Source organism: Engraulis encrasicolus, chromosome 8 (genome assembly GCF_034702125.1).
Source record: "Engraulis encrasicolus isolate BLACKSEA-1 chromosome 8, IST_EnEncr_1.0, whole genome shotgun sequence".
Taxonomy (NCBI): domain Eukaryota; kingdom Metazoa; phylum Chordata; class Actinopteri; order Clupeiformes; family Engraulidae; genus Engraulis; species Engraulis encrasicolus.
The window spans coordinates 55,941,245-55,953,686 of NC_085864.1; the positions used below are offsets into that span (position 1 = coordinate 55,941,245).

General features: G+C 43.3%; 1 protein-coding gene across 1 annotated transcript in view; it reads left to right on the forward strand.

Moving 5' to 3' along the window:
• The window catches only part of LOC134454010 (NLR family CARD domain-containing protein 3-like), a 60,218-nt gene extending 48,465 nt beyond the window's left edge, over nt 1-11,753 (forward strand). The window contains exon 2 of the mRNA XM_063204751.1: nt 9,695-11,753. Coding sequence (XP_063060821.1) covers nt 9,695-11,753 — 2,059 coding nt within the window. The remainder of the gene's footprint in view (nt 1-9,694) is intronic.
• The last annotated feature ends 689 nt before the right edge of the window (nt 11,754-12,442 follow it).

Here is a 12,442-nt window from a genome sequence, read left to right on the forward strand (position 1 = left end):
GTCATTGTCTCAATCTTCCTCTCTGCTGTCCCTGCTAGTGCCACTTCGAGGATCTTGTTCAGGTCCTCATCTAACTGCTGCCACTCTTTGTCGCTGTTCATCCTTGGCCATTTCACTCTCTCCTTTGCAGGTTGAGGTTGCTGGGAGGCATCAGAGTTGGCCGTTGTGCGGTTCTGGGGCAGTGTCATTGCCAAGAGATCTCCAGTGCTGTGGGGTGCCTCCTGACTGGGGTTCTCCTGCGTCTCACGTGGTGTTGCCACACTGCGCTGCAAGAACGTTGCCTCTTTTCCACACTTGGCCTTGGCCTGATGTATTTTCAGCCCTCTGGTGTTCTTACATACTTTGCCGCATTGGCATCTGACCTCTGATGTCGTCCCTGTCAATGTAGTCTGGATGAGCCTTCTCGTTAGCCGTGTCGTGATCCTGGTCGGTACCGTTGTGTCTGTCCGTTCGAGTCTCTCATCCTCCCCCCCTCTCGGGAGACTCTGGGGGTATTGCTCTTTTTGGGTTTTAGTAGCTTGCTGTGGTGCCCTCTTGCGAGCGCTGCACATAAGGTTGCCAGCCTCATGCACCCGTGCCAGGCTTTCCTGGAGGTCAGCTGTCTCTCCAGCGTCACTGATCTTCCTCAGTTGCCATCCAGCCTTTCCTGGAAGTCACTGGTTTCCCAGAGTTCAACTTGTTGAATACATCAGGTGATGCCACGTGCAGCCGCTCCCCAAGCGACTGTGGCTTTTGGCCTGGAGCCGATATCGTCAGACGGTGCCCAGCCGTCTTGGGGTGTTTCGACCCTTAACCGTAACACCCTCCAGCTGGCGGGTCAGCAGTGGTGGCCAGGTCACTGCTCATCGGCTCCAGGCCTCCAGCCCTCCTCCTCCCTCTTAACACTAGAACTACCAGGATTTTTCTGCCTACCTAGAAGTACCAGAGAGGGGTCATTTGACCCGGTGGCTTTTACCTAATACACTAATCACTCATTTTGTTATGGTAATGAGACTGTTAGGGGCGGTGTGGGGTGGGGGGTGAGGGGGTCACACCTTACAGTGCTAACAGCCAAGACAAAGAGGGACAGACAGCTTCTTCCCAAGGGCTGTCAGCCTCCAAAATCACCACAGGTAAATAGCAACTTGCATGAAGATATCAGCAATAAAGACAGATAGCACAGTTTGGCGGACAGTTTGTTGCCGTTTTTCTCCATTGGTTTGGCTCATTTCTTGAAACTGAGATGTCATTCTCAAAACATGGACAAATCCCAAAACTAATTTGCAGTTCCTCACAACAGAATGGCATTTATCATTGCTTTCATCAAATTTCAAATGCTTTTGTACATGTCTCAATCATTTAGTACATCCTTGCAAATGGCTATGTACAAGTATCCTACAGTTAACACAATCAGCTTACATTTAGTAGAATTTTCAACTGAATGTACCTTGCTGATCTATCCCAATTGGTTGATTCTCAGTGTAATGGTTGTCCTGAAAACATGTCAGCACATTTTCTTCATATAAGTCATCAATGAACGAACGTGTGAATGTCCCATGTGATCATGACGAATCATATGACTGCAACCAGATAATGGTTGAATTACAGTTTTTCTCAATTGTTTTGGCTCATTTCTTGAAACTGAGATGACATTCCTATAACCATTGGGTCATTTGGCCAAACATTCTTACACTTCTGCACAACAGTTCAGATAACTAGCAAAATGTCATATACCTCCCAAAACACCTCATTCTTGCATCAGCACTAAACCGTCTGACATATAAATAGTCAGTACCATCAAAATGGCATAGATCCTTCTCAATTGCTTTGGCTCATTTGCATTCATTTAGTCCTTCTGTCAAAATAAACTGGATGGTTCAGCATAACTACATGGATCCTCATCACTCGCTCATATCACCACAAAAACAGTTTACCCATGTGTCAAAACTAAATTTCTTCCCCACATATATCATCAGTACCCTCAAAATACATTGTCCCTTTGCCATTGTGTAAGCACTGCCAGTCAAAATGGTTAGGTGTTTTATCTACGTTCAGCTAACAGATTTCGACTATGTATAAAAATGAAAAAGTGAGTGAAACTATTGAAGTTTGACAACACAGATAATTTACCAAGGACATTTATCAGTAACTTTCTTTACTGTAAATTCATATACAGAAAGTAATGCCCATATATCACAGGTTTCTCATGGGTTTGGCTCATTTCTCAAAACAGAGATAACATGGACAAATGCCAAAAGCAACTAGCAATTGTTCAAAACAGAATGTCGTTTGAAAAAATGTCATGAAATTAGCCAAATAACATGGAAACTGTAGTATACACGGTTGTAAAATTATTTTCTACTAACTAGTAAAGTTACAATACCATCTGACCTGTTGAACACTGTCATGAATTTACTATGTAATGAAATTCTTAAAATATGATGTCCTTGACAGTTTTGGGAACTACGTAGACCACTTTGCATATGATGACTTACACAATGAAATAATGCTGACGTGTTTTGGAGAGGGCAACCATTAGACTGAGAATTGTCTAATTCGTTTAGATAAGCAAGGTGAATTTATTTGGAAAATGTGCTGAATGTATGCTGAATGTGTCAACTGAAGGGTATTTGTACATATCCATCTGCAGAGATGTACTAAACATTTGAGACATGTACAAAGCATTTGATATCTGATGAAAGCAATGAAAAATGCCATTCTGTTTTGGGAAATTGCAAGTTGGTTTGGGGATTTGTCCGTGTTGTTTTGAGAATGTCATCTCAGTTTCGAGAAATTAGCCAAACCAATCGAGAAAAAACGGAACGTGTGAATCTCCCATGCCATGTGACCATAACGACTCATGTGAATGCAACCTGGCAATTGTTAGATGGATAAATACCAGTGCATGTGGACTACTGCTTCATTTCCCTCAAAAATGTTGTGGTGAAAGAAGCTCCTCTCCAAGGAACGAAGATGCAGAGATACAGCACTCAACAGGCATTGGAAATGATCCACACACACACACACACACACTCACACACTCTGTGTCTCAAGTGACAGCTGTGAGCTGCTAACAGCCACATTTCCACAACAAAAGGAGTGTCCGCAGGGGGTCCAAAGGGTCAAATGACCCCCTTGTGGGGCTTTTAGGTAAAAAGGTCAATTGACCCCTCCGTGGTAGTTCTAGTGTTAAACAACAGCCAACAAGAGGCTCGTTCTGCTGCCTCCCCTATCCTGCGCACTGCTGCCTTACGCTCTCTGCCTGCCACGCCGAGTGTAGTGAGCGCCGACCATACTGACTGCGCCGGGAACCCTCTACACCCCACCTCGATTGGAAATAACCAAGCTTGCCAGCCTTTCTCCCTACACTCCATTGTGAGGTCTTGATATATCAGTCTCTTCCTCTCGTGGGCCTCATCGCAGCCTTCCTCCCATGGCACTGTTAGTTCCACGAGGACGATCTTCTTGGCCTGCTCTGCCCAGATAACTATATCAGGCCTCAAGGTGGTTTGGACAACAGGGGGGAACGTGAGCTTCCTTCCCAGGTCAGCTGACATTTCCCATCCTTGTGCCCCTTGGAGGATGTTGCTCCTAGCTCTCTTCACAGAGGATGTCTGCTCTCCTGCCCTGATGAACTGTACTGCTGGTACCTGTGGCTTGGGAGGTTGCGGTCTTCTCCTGGCCTGCTCTAGGATGTCTGCGATCACGCGGAGCACCTGGTCGCGCCTCCACCTGTATCTCCCCTGGGCCAGAGCTGTCTGGCACCCTGCTAGGATGTGGGACAGGGTCCCCTTCTTCCCACACAGCCTGCAGAGCGGGTCTTCCCTCAGGCCCCACCTTGCCAAGTTCACTGGTGACGGCAGTACGTCATACACAGACCTCAAAAGAAAGCTTACGCGGAATGGCTCCAGCCTCCAGAGTTCCGACCACGTGACCCTCCTGTTTGGGAGGTCCCATCTGGTCCAAGTCCCCTGGGTAGCTAGTTCGACAGCCTTTGCCTTCCGCGCTTCCTCCTCCTGGTAACGCACTTCGGCTTGCACCATCTCCCTCCTCTGCTGCGCAGTTGCCTTCTTCCACTGTGTAAAGTGTGATGTTCCCAGTCCCTGGCGGCCAGTGCAAACGTTGCCGACGATGTCCCTCAACTCCAAAGAGCTTTCAGCTTGCCTGACCGCAGCGTCTGCTAGCCACTTGCGTCCAGTTCTTGTGGTGACTCTGGCTTTGCTGACATGCTCATCTTTGGATTAATTTGCAGCATGATGACAGGTATTGTGCTAGACACAGAAGCCATGCATGAAGAAGAGCATTTAAGCATTTAGGTATTTAATTCTCGCGAGGAATGTTCTTTGAAATTAGCAATGTACCTTTACAAGAATAATTTTAAAGAAATACGTTTTCTGGTTGGGACTGGGCAGATAGTCAGTAGAGACCTTTCCATTTGACTCCTGGATGAACAAACAAGCCTTTACAGTTACAGATACACTCCCATCTGCTATGGTGCATTTGAACAGAAAATTACTTAATCCATGTGACAACCATGTTACAGTAGCATTTTAAAATGCAGTATATGTTAGGAATCCCTTAAAAAAATATATACACCCCAAGCATTACATTCATTTCCCGGTGAGATGACAAAAAAGCTCTGTACTCTATGACATGACATAGTCATGACTGAATTGGACATACCCATGTCCATTACACCTCTCAACATTTTCACAGAATCAAATGAGTTAGAACAAGCCTTCAGACATCACTCTGTCTAAATCACTAAGTAAAAACAACTACACATGGGCTTCTGAAACAGTGCAACCCCCCTCTCTTGAAACTGAGGTGTCACCATCGTATTCACTAAAACACCTTAAAAAGGCTGGCCTCAAACCAACACCTACCATGCGTAGCTCGGCCATAAGAGAAAAATACATGTTGCATGATGCAGCGTCTCTATTAATTTTAAGGGAAATTAACACCTTTAACGTATGCAGAAAAAATGATATCTTTGTTTTATAAATCATTTATTGAATCGCCCTGTCTTTTGCTATTGTTGTATGGTTTGGTAACCTAAAACTTGCTGAATGCAACAAGTTGGGTTGACTCGTCACAGAGGCTGGGAAGGTCATAGGGGAGGAGCAGACTCCTCTCAGCGAACTGTTTTATCACCACATCCAAAGGAAAGCGGATGCAATTTTAGACTATATTGATCACCCTCTGTATGGGGAGTTTGAACTTATACCATCAGGCATAAGGTTTAGAGTTCCAAAGCAATGGACATAACGTTGCAAATGCTCCTTTATTTACTAAGCTATAACCATTTTGAACTTGCACAATTAATGCTTCCTCCTGCACTTTACATCCTTGCAATTTTTTGAACATTGGACTGGTATTTCTATCTCCATGTCTTGATCTACCATTTTATCACATTTTTTTTTCCTCTTGTTCAATATCATCATTTCATTTTTGGATTTTTAATTGTGTGTATTGGTTCCAGTCGTATGTCCTTGTGCTGTGGTGACCTGTGGTCCCTGTCTTTATGTTGTTTCATTAGCCTATTTGTTGTCTGTCCTGAATGTTTTTAAATACCTGCTACAAACCAAATTTCACCTTGGGGGCAACATAAACTGAACTTGATGTACTGAAATGTGTTAATGCGGCCTAAATCCTCCTGAAATTGTAATTGCAAGTCTGAATACACACAGCGGGAGACCTGTTTGTATCCTCTCGGCCTCACATTAAGCATTAATTGCCTGGACTATGGCTGTGGCTGTATCAAGATTCACACATCACAATCTCAAAGTCACACCTAGGCAATTTTACCAGAGCCAGAAAACTGTAGTTCTACAAGGACCCAACACCTATACCAAAACAAGAAGGGGTGTAGCCACAAAAATGTATCACTCATTGTTGACATGTTAGAAGGAGCTCTGTGTGAGTTTGTGTGATTTTCAGCAAACTTCGAAAGAGAGAAAAGAGTGACAGACATCATGATACACAACTAGACTCTGCACCAACTTACCAGCTGTAATGGTTACTATTGAATAACTGCAGTCTGGCCATGCTGAAACTTCCACCACACATCGTAAATCACTCTGACTACCACACCAGGTCTCAGGATGCTCACACTCCACCGTGTGTGTGAGAGAGACAGGGTAGTCACCCTTGATTGATTTGTAGATATATGCTACACGCACACACAGAGAGACTGTGACATTCATCACACATACTGTGGCAGGGTAGTCGGTCTGATTCGTAGCCATGGCTATACGCACATACACACTGGGAGAACTATGGTCACTTTCATCCTCTGAATTGTTTTCTCTGCACAACAGAGGAATGTTATGTGTGTGTGTGTGTGTGTGTGTGTGTGTGTGTGTGTGTGTGTGTGTGTGTGTGTGTGTGTGTGTGTGTGTGTGTGTGTGTGTGTGTGTGTGTGTGTGTGTGTGTGTGTGTGAGAGAGAGAGAGAGAGAGAGACAGTGCCATTATGGTATTCCCATACGCTGACCATTACACAAACACAAACTTCCTGATACATACTATACTATATCTTAGATGTATCTGTCAACACTTGTTCCAGGTCATGTTAAGATTGTCTACCTTAACTGACAGAGCATGTTTTTCTGCACATGGTCTATCCCAAGTCACAGAATGTCTTTTTGCACAATTACCTTTTTACATTTTTTAAATATTACATTTTCACATTCCTTATCTTTACTATTTCTATTTTTATTTTCCCCTCCCTGACTATTCCTGTGTTATTTGTGTCTTGAAATGTCCATGTGGGCATTTGTTTATTTGTGTATTTATGTAAGCTACTGGACACCTGAATTTCCCCCTGGGGATTAATAAAGTTACTCTACTCTACTACTCTACTAGACTTACTAGAATCACTCAAATCATGAATCGCCCCCCAACACATTTACAATTAGGAAACCAACTGTGAGAGGAAGTACACTTTCACCCTCTGAATTGCTTTCTCTGCACAACAGAGGAATGTTATGTGTGTGAGCGCGAGAGAGACAGAGAGACGGTGCCAGAGGAAAAGAGAGGGAAAACGCACAGATGATCACCAGACGTTATCACCATACGCTGGCCGTTACAAAACACCAACTTCCTGATACAGACTGACTGGAATCGCTCAAATCATACATTACATGCCAACACTTTTACAATTAGGATCCCATCTATGAGAGGAAGTACACTTTCACCCCATTTGCTTTTTTTCACACACCCTCTCACATGCCTGCTTAAAAACAACAACAAACAACATCAACACACACACACACACACACACACACTCACACACGCCCACACACATAGGCCTAAACCCCACCCACCAGTGAATGGAATACACAGTGCAGGCCTCTTTGGCCAACAGAATCGCTGGACACTTCACCGCTTCACATCGTACTGACACAGCAACTGCATTCACACAACAGATGTGCTCGCACACAACACACTTACACTCATCTGATTAATTGCTTACACACTTGACACACCGTTTCCTCTTTGACCAACAGAAACAATACACACACCATAACTTCACATGCCATCTACACATCCTGTAGACTTGACATCTACAAGTTGACACAACGTTTCCTCTTTGACCAACAGACACACTACACACACCATAACTTCACTTGTCATCTACATATCATGTAGACTTGACAACTACTGATGCACACACACACACCTGGTCTAACCTGTCACACTACATCATACACTCATAATACATCTTCCTACACTCAATCAAACCATCAAACTCAGCTGTCAAAAAAAGTCCGTCCTATCTACTACTCTTGTCTTCTCAACATGTGATCACTGTTGTATCAGAGAGTTTAGAAAATATTGATCAAGAGCAATGTGTTCTGGGTGACCTTCAATGGAAGAGTCGCCAGCTCTGTTCAAGATATCAGAAGCCGTAAGAGTAAACATGTCACATTCCCAATTAATGGAAACAGGAATAGGCAAAGTTTCACTCTAAAACTTCACAACAATATGGTCATACAGTTGTTGGTCAGCTGCAAAATTCAGCAGGATATACCACTCAAATTTAACGTAAGCGAGCGGAGACTCTCCTGAGTGCTACTGCTGTAAGCTGTCAGAAATTACCACTTCCACAGTCTGCTGTCAGAAAACCCCACATGCAACTTTTGGTTGACCAACCCAAATCAGCGTCAGAAATTCTAGAAATAACCAGGCTACTTTTGTCTGTCTAATAAATATAATGTCTATCACTACTACAATTTTATGTGTCACAACCACAGTCTGTCTGTATGTTTGAGTGTGTGAAAGTCGAGTAAAAATGTACTTTTTGTCAACAGACATTGTAAAGACGTTTGAACTTGTCTTTGTGTAATCCAGCCCCATGCAACATAAGAGACCCTCCTGTCCAGTGCTGAGCTGTGTGTCCATGAAGAGTGACCAGTCCATGAATCAGCCTCTATTTGTAGCTGGTCAGAGGTGTGTACAAAGTATATGAAGCACATGGTATATTGGCTAAATAATGCATTTACATTGGATATATAATGTGCAAGTTTATTGTTGTCATGTAGATTCATTTTAAGATTTTGCATCCACAGACAGTTTTTATTGTTATAAAGTCATGAGACAAACCTAAATATGTTAAATATAATCCTAACAGTGAAGGAGTGTGTGTCTGTGCACGTGTGTGTGTGCATGCGTGTGTGCGCGTTTGTTTGTGTGTTTGTGAAAGCCAAAAGTTGGTGTGTGCAACATAGTTTCAGTAGCTTTCAAATGATACATACATTTTACAGTGTGTGTGTTTATATGTGTGTGGGTGGGAGAAGCTATATGGTGTTTGGAGGTTGGGGTGCACACACCCACAAAACAATAATACAGGTGCCAGACAATAGTAGTAGATGGTGTGAGAGAAGCAAGTCGTCAAGTCAAGTTGGCTTTATTGTTCATTTCATGACTTGCACTGGTCATACAAAGAATTGAATCACGTTTCATACTTTCCAAAGCAAAGGACATAGACAGTACACATACATTACACCTACAGTATCTATACAGTACCCTCACAGACATATAAAGTGCAAGACTGGGCAACAGCAGACATACATAGAACATATATTAAGAAGAGGTGTGTATATGAAGCACATGATATGTTGGCAGAACAATGCATTTACATTGGCTGGTGCTGGTNGGTGCCAGACAGTAGTATTAGATAGTGAGAGAGCAGTATGCATGTTAGGCTATGTATACAGTATATTAGGTGTAGGTCTGCATATTAGGCTATATATACAGTATATTAGGTGTAGGTCTGCATATTAGGTTATATATACAGTATATTAGGTGTAGGTCTGTATATTAGGCTATACGGTATATTCGGTGTAGGTCTGCATATTAGGTTATATATATAGTATATTAGGTGTAGGTCTGCATATTAGGCTATATACACAGTATATTAGGTGTAGGTCTGCATATTAGGCTATATATACAGTGTATTAGGTGTAGGTTTGCATATTAGGCTATATATACAGTGTATTACGTGTGGGTCTGCATATTAGGCTATATATACAGTATATTAGGTGTAGGTCTGCATATTAGGCTATATACAGTTTATTAGGTGTGTAGGCTATAGGCTCGAGCTAATACAGTAAGCAGACCATTTTCTCACACTGGGAGAGGTTTTATGACAGCATAAATAATTTGTTTGTTTTTTTGTCTTTCTGCACACTGTTTCCATTCTGGTCCATTTAGTGTGGAGATTCAACAGGCCCACAAATCACACCTGCTGGAGAGGTCCAAGTGTCTGATGGAGGGACTCGCACATCAGGGAGAATCAACACTGCTCAGGAAGATCTACACTGACCTCTACATCACAGAGGGGAAAGGATGGGGTGTCAATGAAGAACATGAGGTCAGACAGATAGAGAGGGCATCCTGGAGAGAAGCAGATGAAGATGAGTATTCTGATGATTCAGAGGGAGAAGAGGATTCTGATGATTTAGAGGGAGAAGATGAAGAACACGAGGTCAGACAGATAGAGAGGGCATCCTGGAAAGAAGCAGACGAAGATGAGGATTCTGATGATCTAGAGGGAGAAGATGAAAAACATTTCAGACAGAGAAAGAGAGAATCCTGGAGAAAAGCAGCACAAGACAGGTCAATCAAATGCAGTGACATCATCAAACGCTTATCTGAAGAAGTCAGTGAGTTAGTTCATCAAGTCAAGGCCTCATCTAAACAAGCCAAACAGATATCTGAGCAAGTCAGACCTATTGGAATAGTGCTCACAAAGGGAGTGGCTGGCATAGGAAAAACCGTCTCTGTGCAGAAGTTCATTCTGGACTGGGCTGAAGGCACATCCAATCAGGATGTAGACTTCATATTTCCTCTTCCTTTCCGGGAGCTGAACCTGATGAAGGAGAAAACCATCAGTCTAGTTGATCTCATTAGGCACTTTTTCTCAGATGTGAAGGATCCAAGAGTCTTCACCAGTTTAGAGAACAGAGTCATGTTCATCTTTGATGGTCTGGATGAGTGTCGACTTCCTCTAGATTTTCGCTACAACCCAAAGTGCTGTGATGTGACAGAGTCAGTTCCAGTTGACGTCCTTCTGACAAACCTCATCAAGGGAAAGTTGCTGCCCTCTGCTCTTCTCTGGATCACCACCCGACCAGCAGCAGCCAATCAGATCCCTCGGGAGTGTGTGAACCAGGTGACAGAAATAAGGGGATTTAACGACCCACAGAAGGAAGAGTACTTCAGGAAGAAGCTCAATGATAAGAAAATGGCCAGCAGAATCATCGCTCACCTGAAGTCATGCAGGAGCCTCTTCATCATGTGCCACATTCCAGTCTTCAGCTGGATTTTAGCTACAATAGTAGAGAAAGCATCAGATGGATCAGGGAGTATAGAGATTCCAAGGACTCTCACTCAGATGTACATACACTTCCTGATCATTCAGGTCAGAATTAAAAATACCAAATACACCGAGCTGGAAGAGAGAGACGAAGAGATGATTTTCAAACTGGGCAAACTGGCTTTCCAACAGCTGGAGAGGGGAAATCTGATCTTCTATGAGGGAGACCTGAGAGAGTGTGGCATTGATGTCACAGAAGCATCCGTCTACTCAGGAGTGTGTACTCAGATCTTCAGAGAGGAGGCTGGACTGTACCAGGGGAAAGTGTTCAGCTTTGTGCATCTCAGTATTCAGGAGTTTCTGGCAGCGTTATATGTGGTCCTCTGCTTTATTAACGGAGAAAGAAACATGTCTGACCAACAGCAAACCTCTGAGCTCTCTGCTCTGTTCAGGGCAGCAACGCTTCAGGACCTACACAAGACTGCAGTGGATCTGGCCTTACAGAGTAGGAATGGACACCTGGACCTTTTCCTTCGTTTCCTCCTCGGCCTCTCACTGGAGTCCAATCAGAACCTCTTAAACCACCTAATGGCACAGACCAACAGCCAATCACAAAGCTCAGAGCAAACAGTTCAGTTAGTCAAACAGGAGATCAGAGGTCATAGGGAGCCAGACAGAAGGATCAACCTGTTCTGCTGTCTGAATGAGTTGAATCAGCATGCTGTAGTGGAGCACATTGACAATAGCTCAAGAACACTGACTATAGAGATGCTCTTACCAGGACAGTGGAAGACTGAAAAGTTCAAGTTCAAGACTTCAGAAGAGTATCTGGATGGGTTTGACCTGCAGAAGTACATACAGACACCAGAGATGGATCAGACTGACCTCCTGAGCCCAGATGCCGTCCTCCAGAAGCTGACTGATGTGTTCACATCATCCACCTCAGCAGAGTGAGTTCAACTTCAACTTTTCAACTTAATTGTCCCCAAAAGGGGCGATTAGGTGTACACATCATCCACCTCAGCAGTGTGAGTCTGTCTGTCTGTCTGTCTGTCTGTCTGTCTGTCTGTCTGTCTGTCTGTCTGTCTGTCTGTCTGTCTGCCTGTCTATCTATCTATCTATCTATCTATCTATCTATCTATCTATCTATCTATCTATCTATCTATCTATCCATCTATGTGTGTCTGTCTGTCTGCCTGTGTGTGTGTGTGTGTGTGTGTGTGTGTGTGTGTGTGTGTGTGTGTGTGTGTGTGTGTGTGTGTGTGTGTGTGTGTGTGTGTGTGTGTGCGTGTGTGTGTGTGTGTGTGTTTTAGTTTTAATTAGTGATGCAAATCGGTTAAATATTTAATCACGATTAATTGCATATATGCCATTTTAATTGCATAATTATGTCTCATTGAAATCATTTTGATACTGATGTTGAAAGATAGTCTGGGTTCATTTTTTCTTTTATCGGAAACCAGGAGTGTTACAGACACTGACATAATGGCATATAGTTAAGAAAATAATGGGGAGAAAAACCGATAACAAAATAGTAAATATAGGCACGAAAGACTTTCTCACACACACACCTGGCTCAAGGTAGCCACAACATAAAAGGAGGACGGAGTCAGATGTAAAACATCATTGATTAAATTTATTTT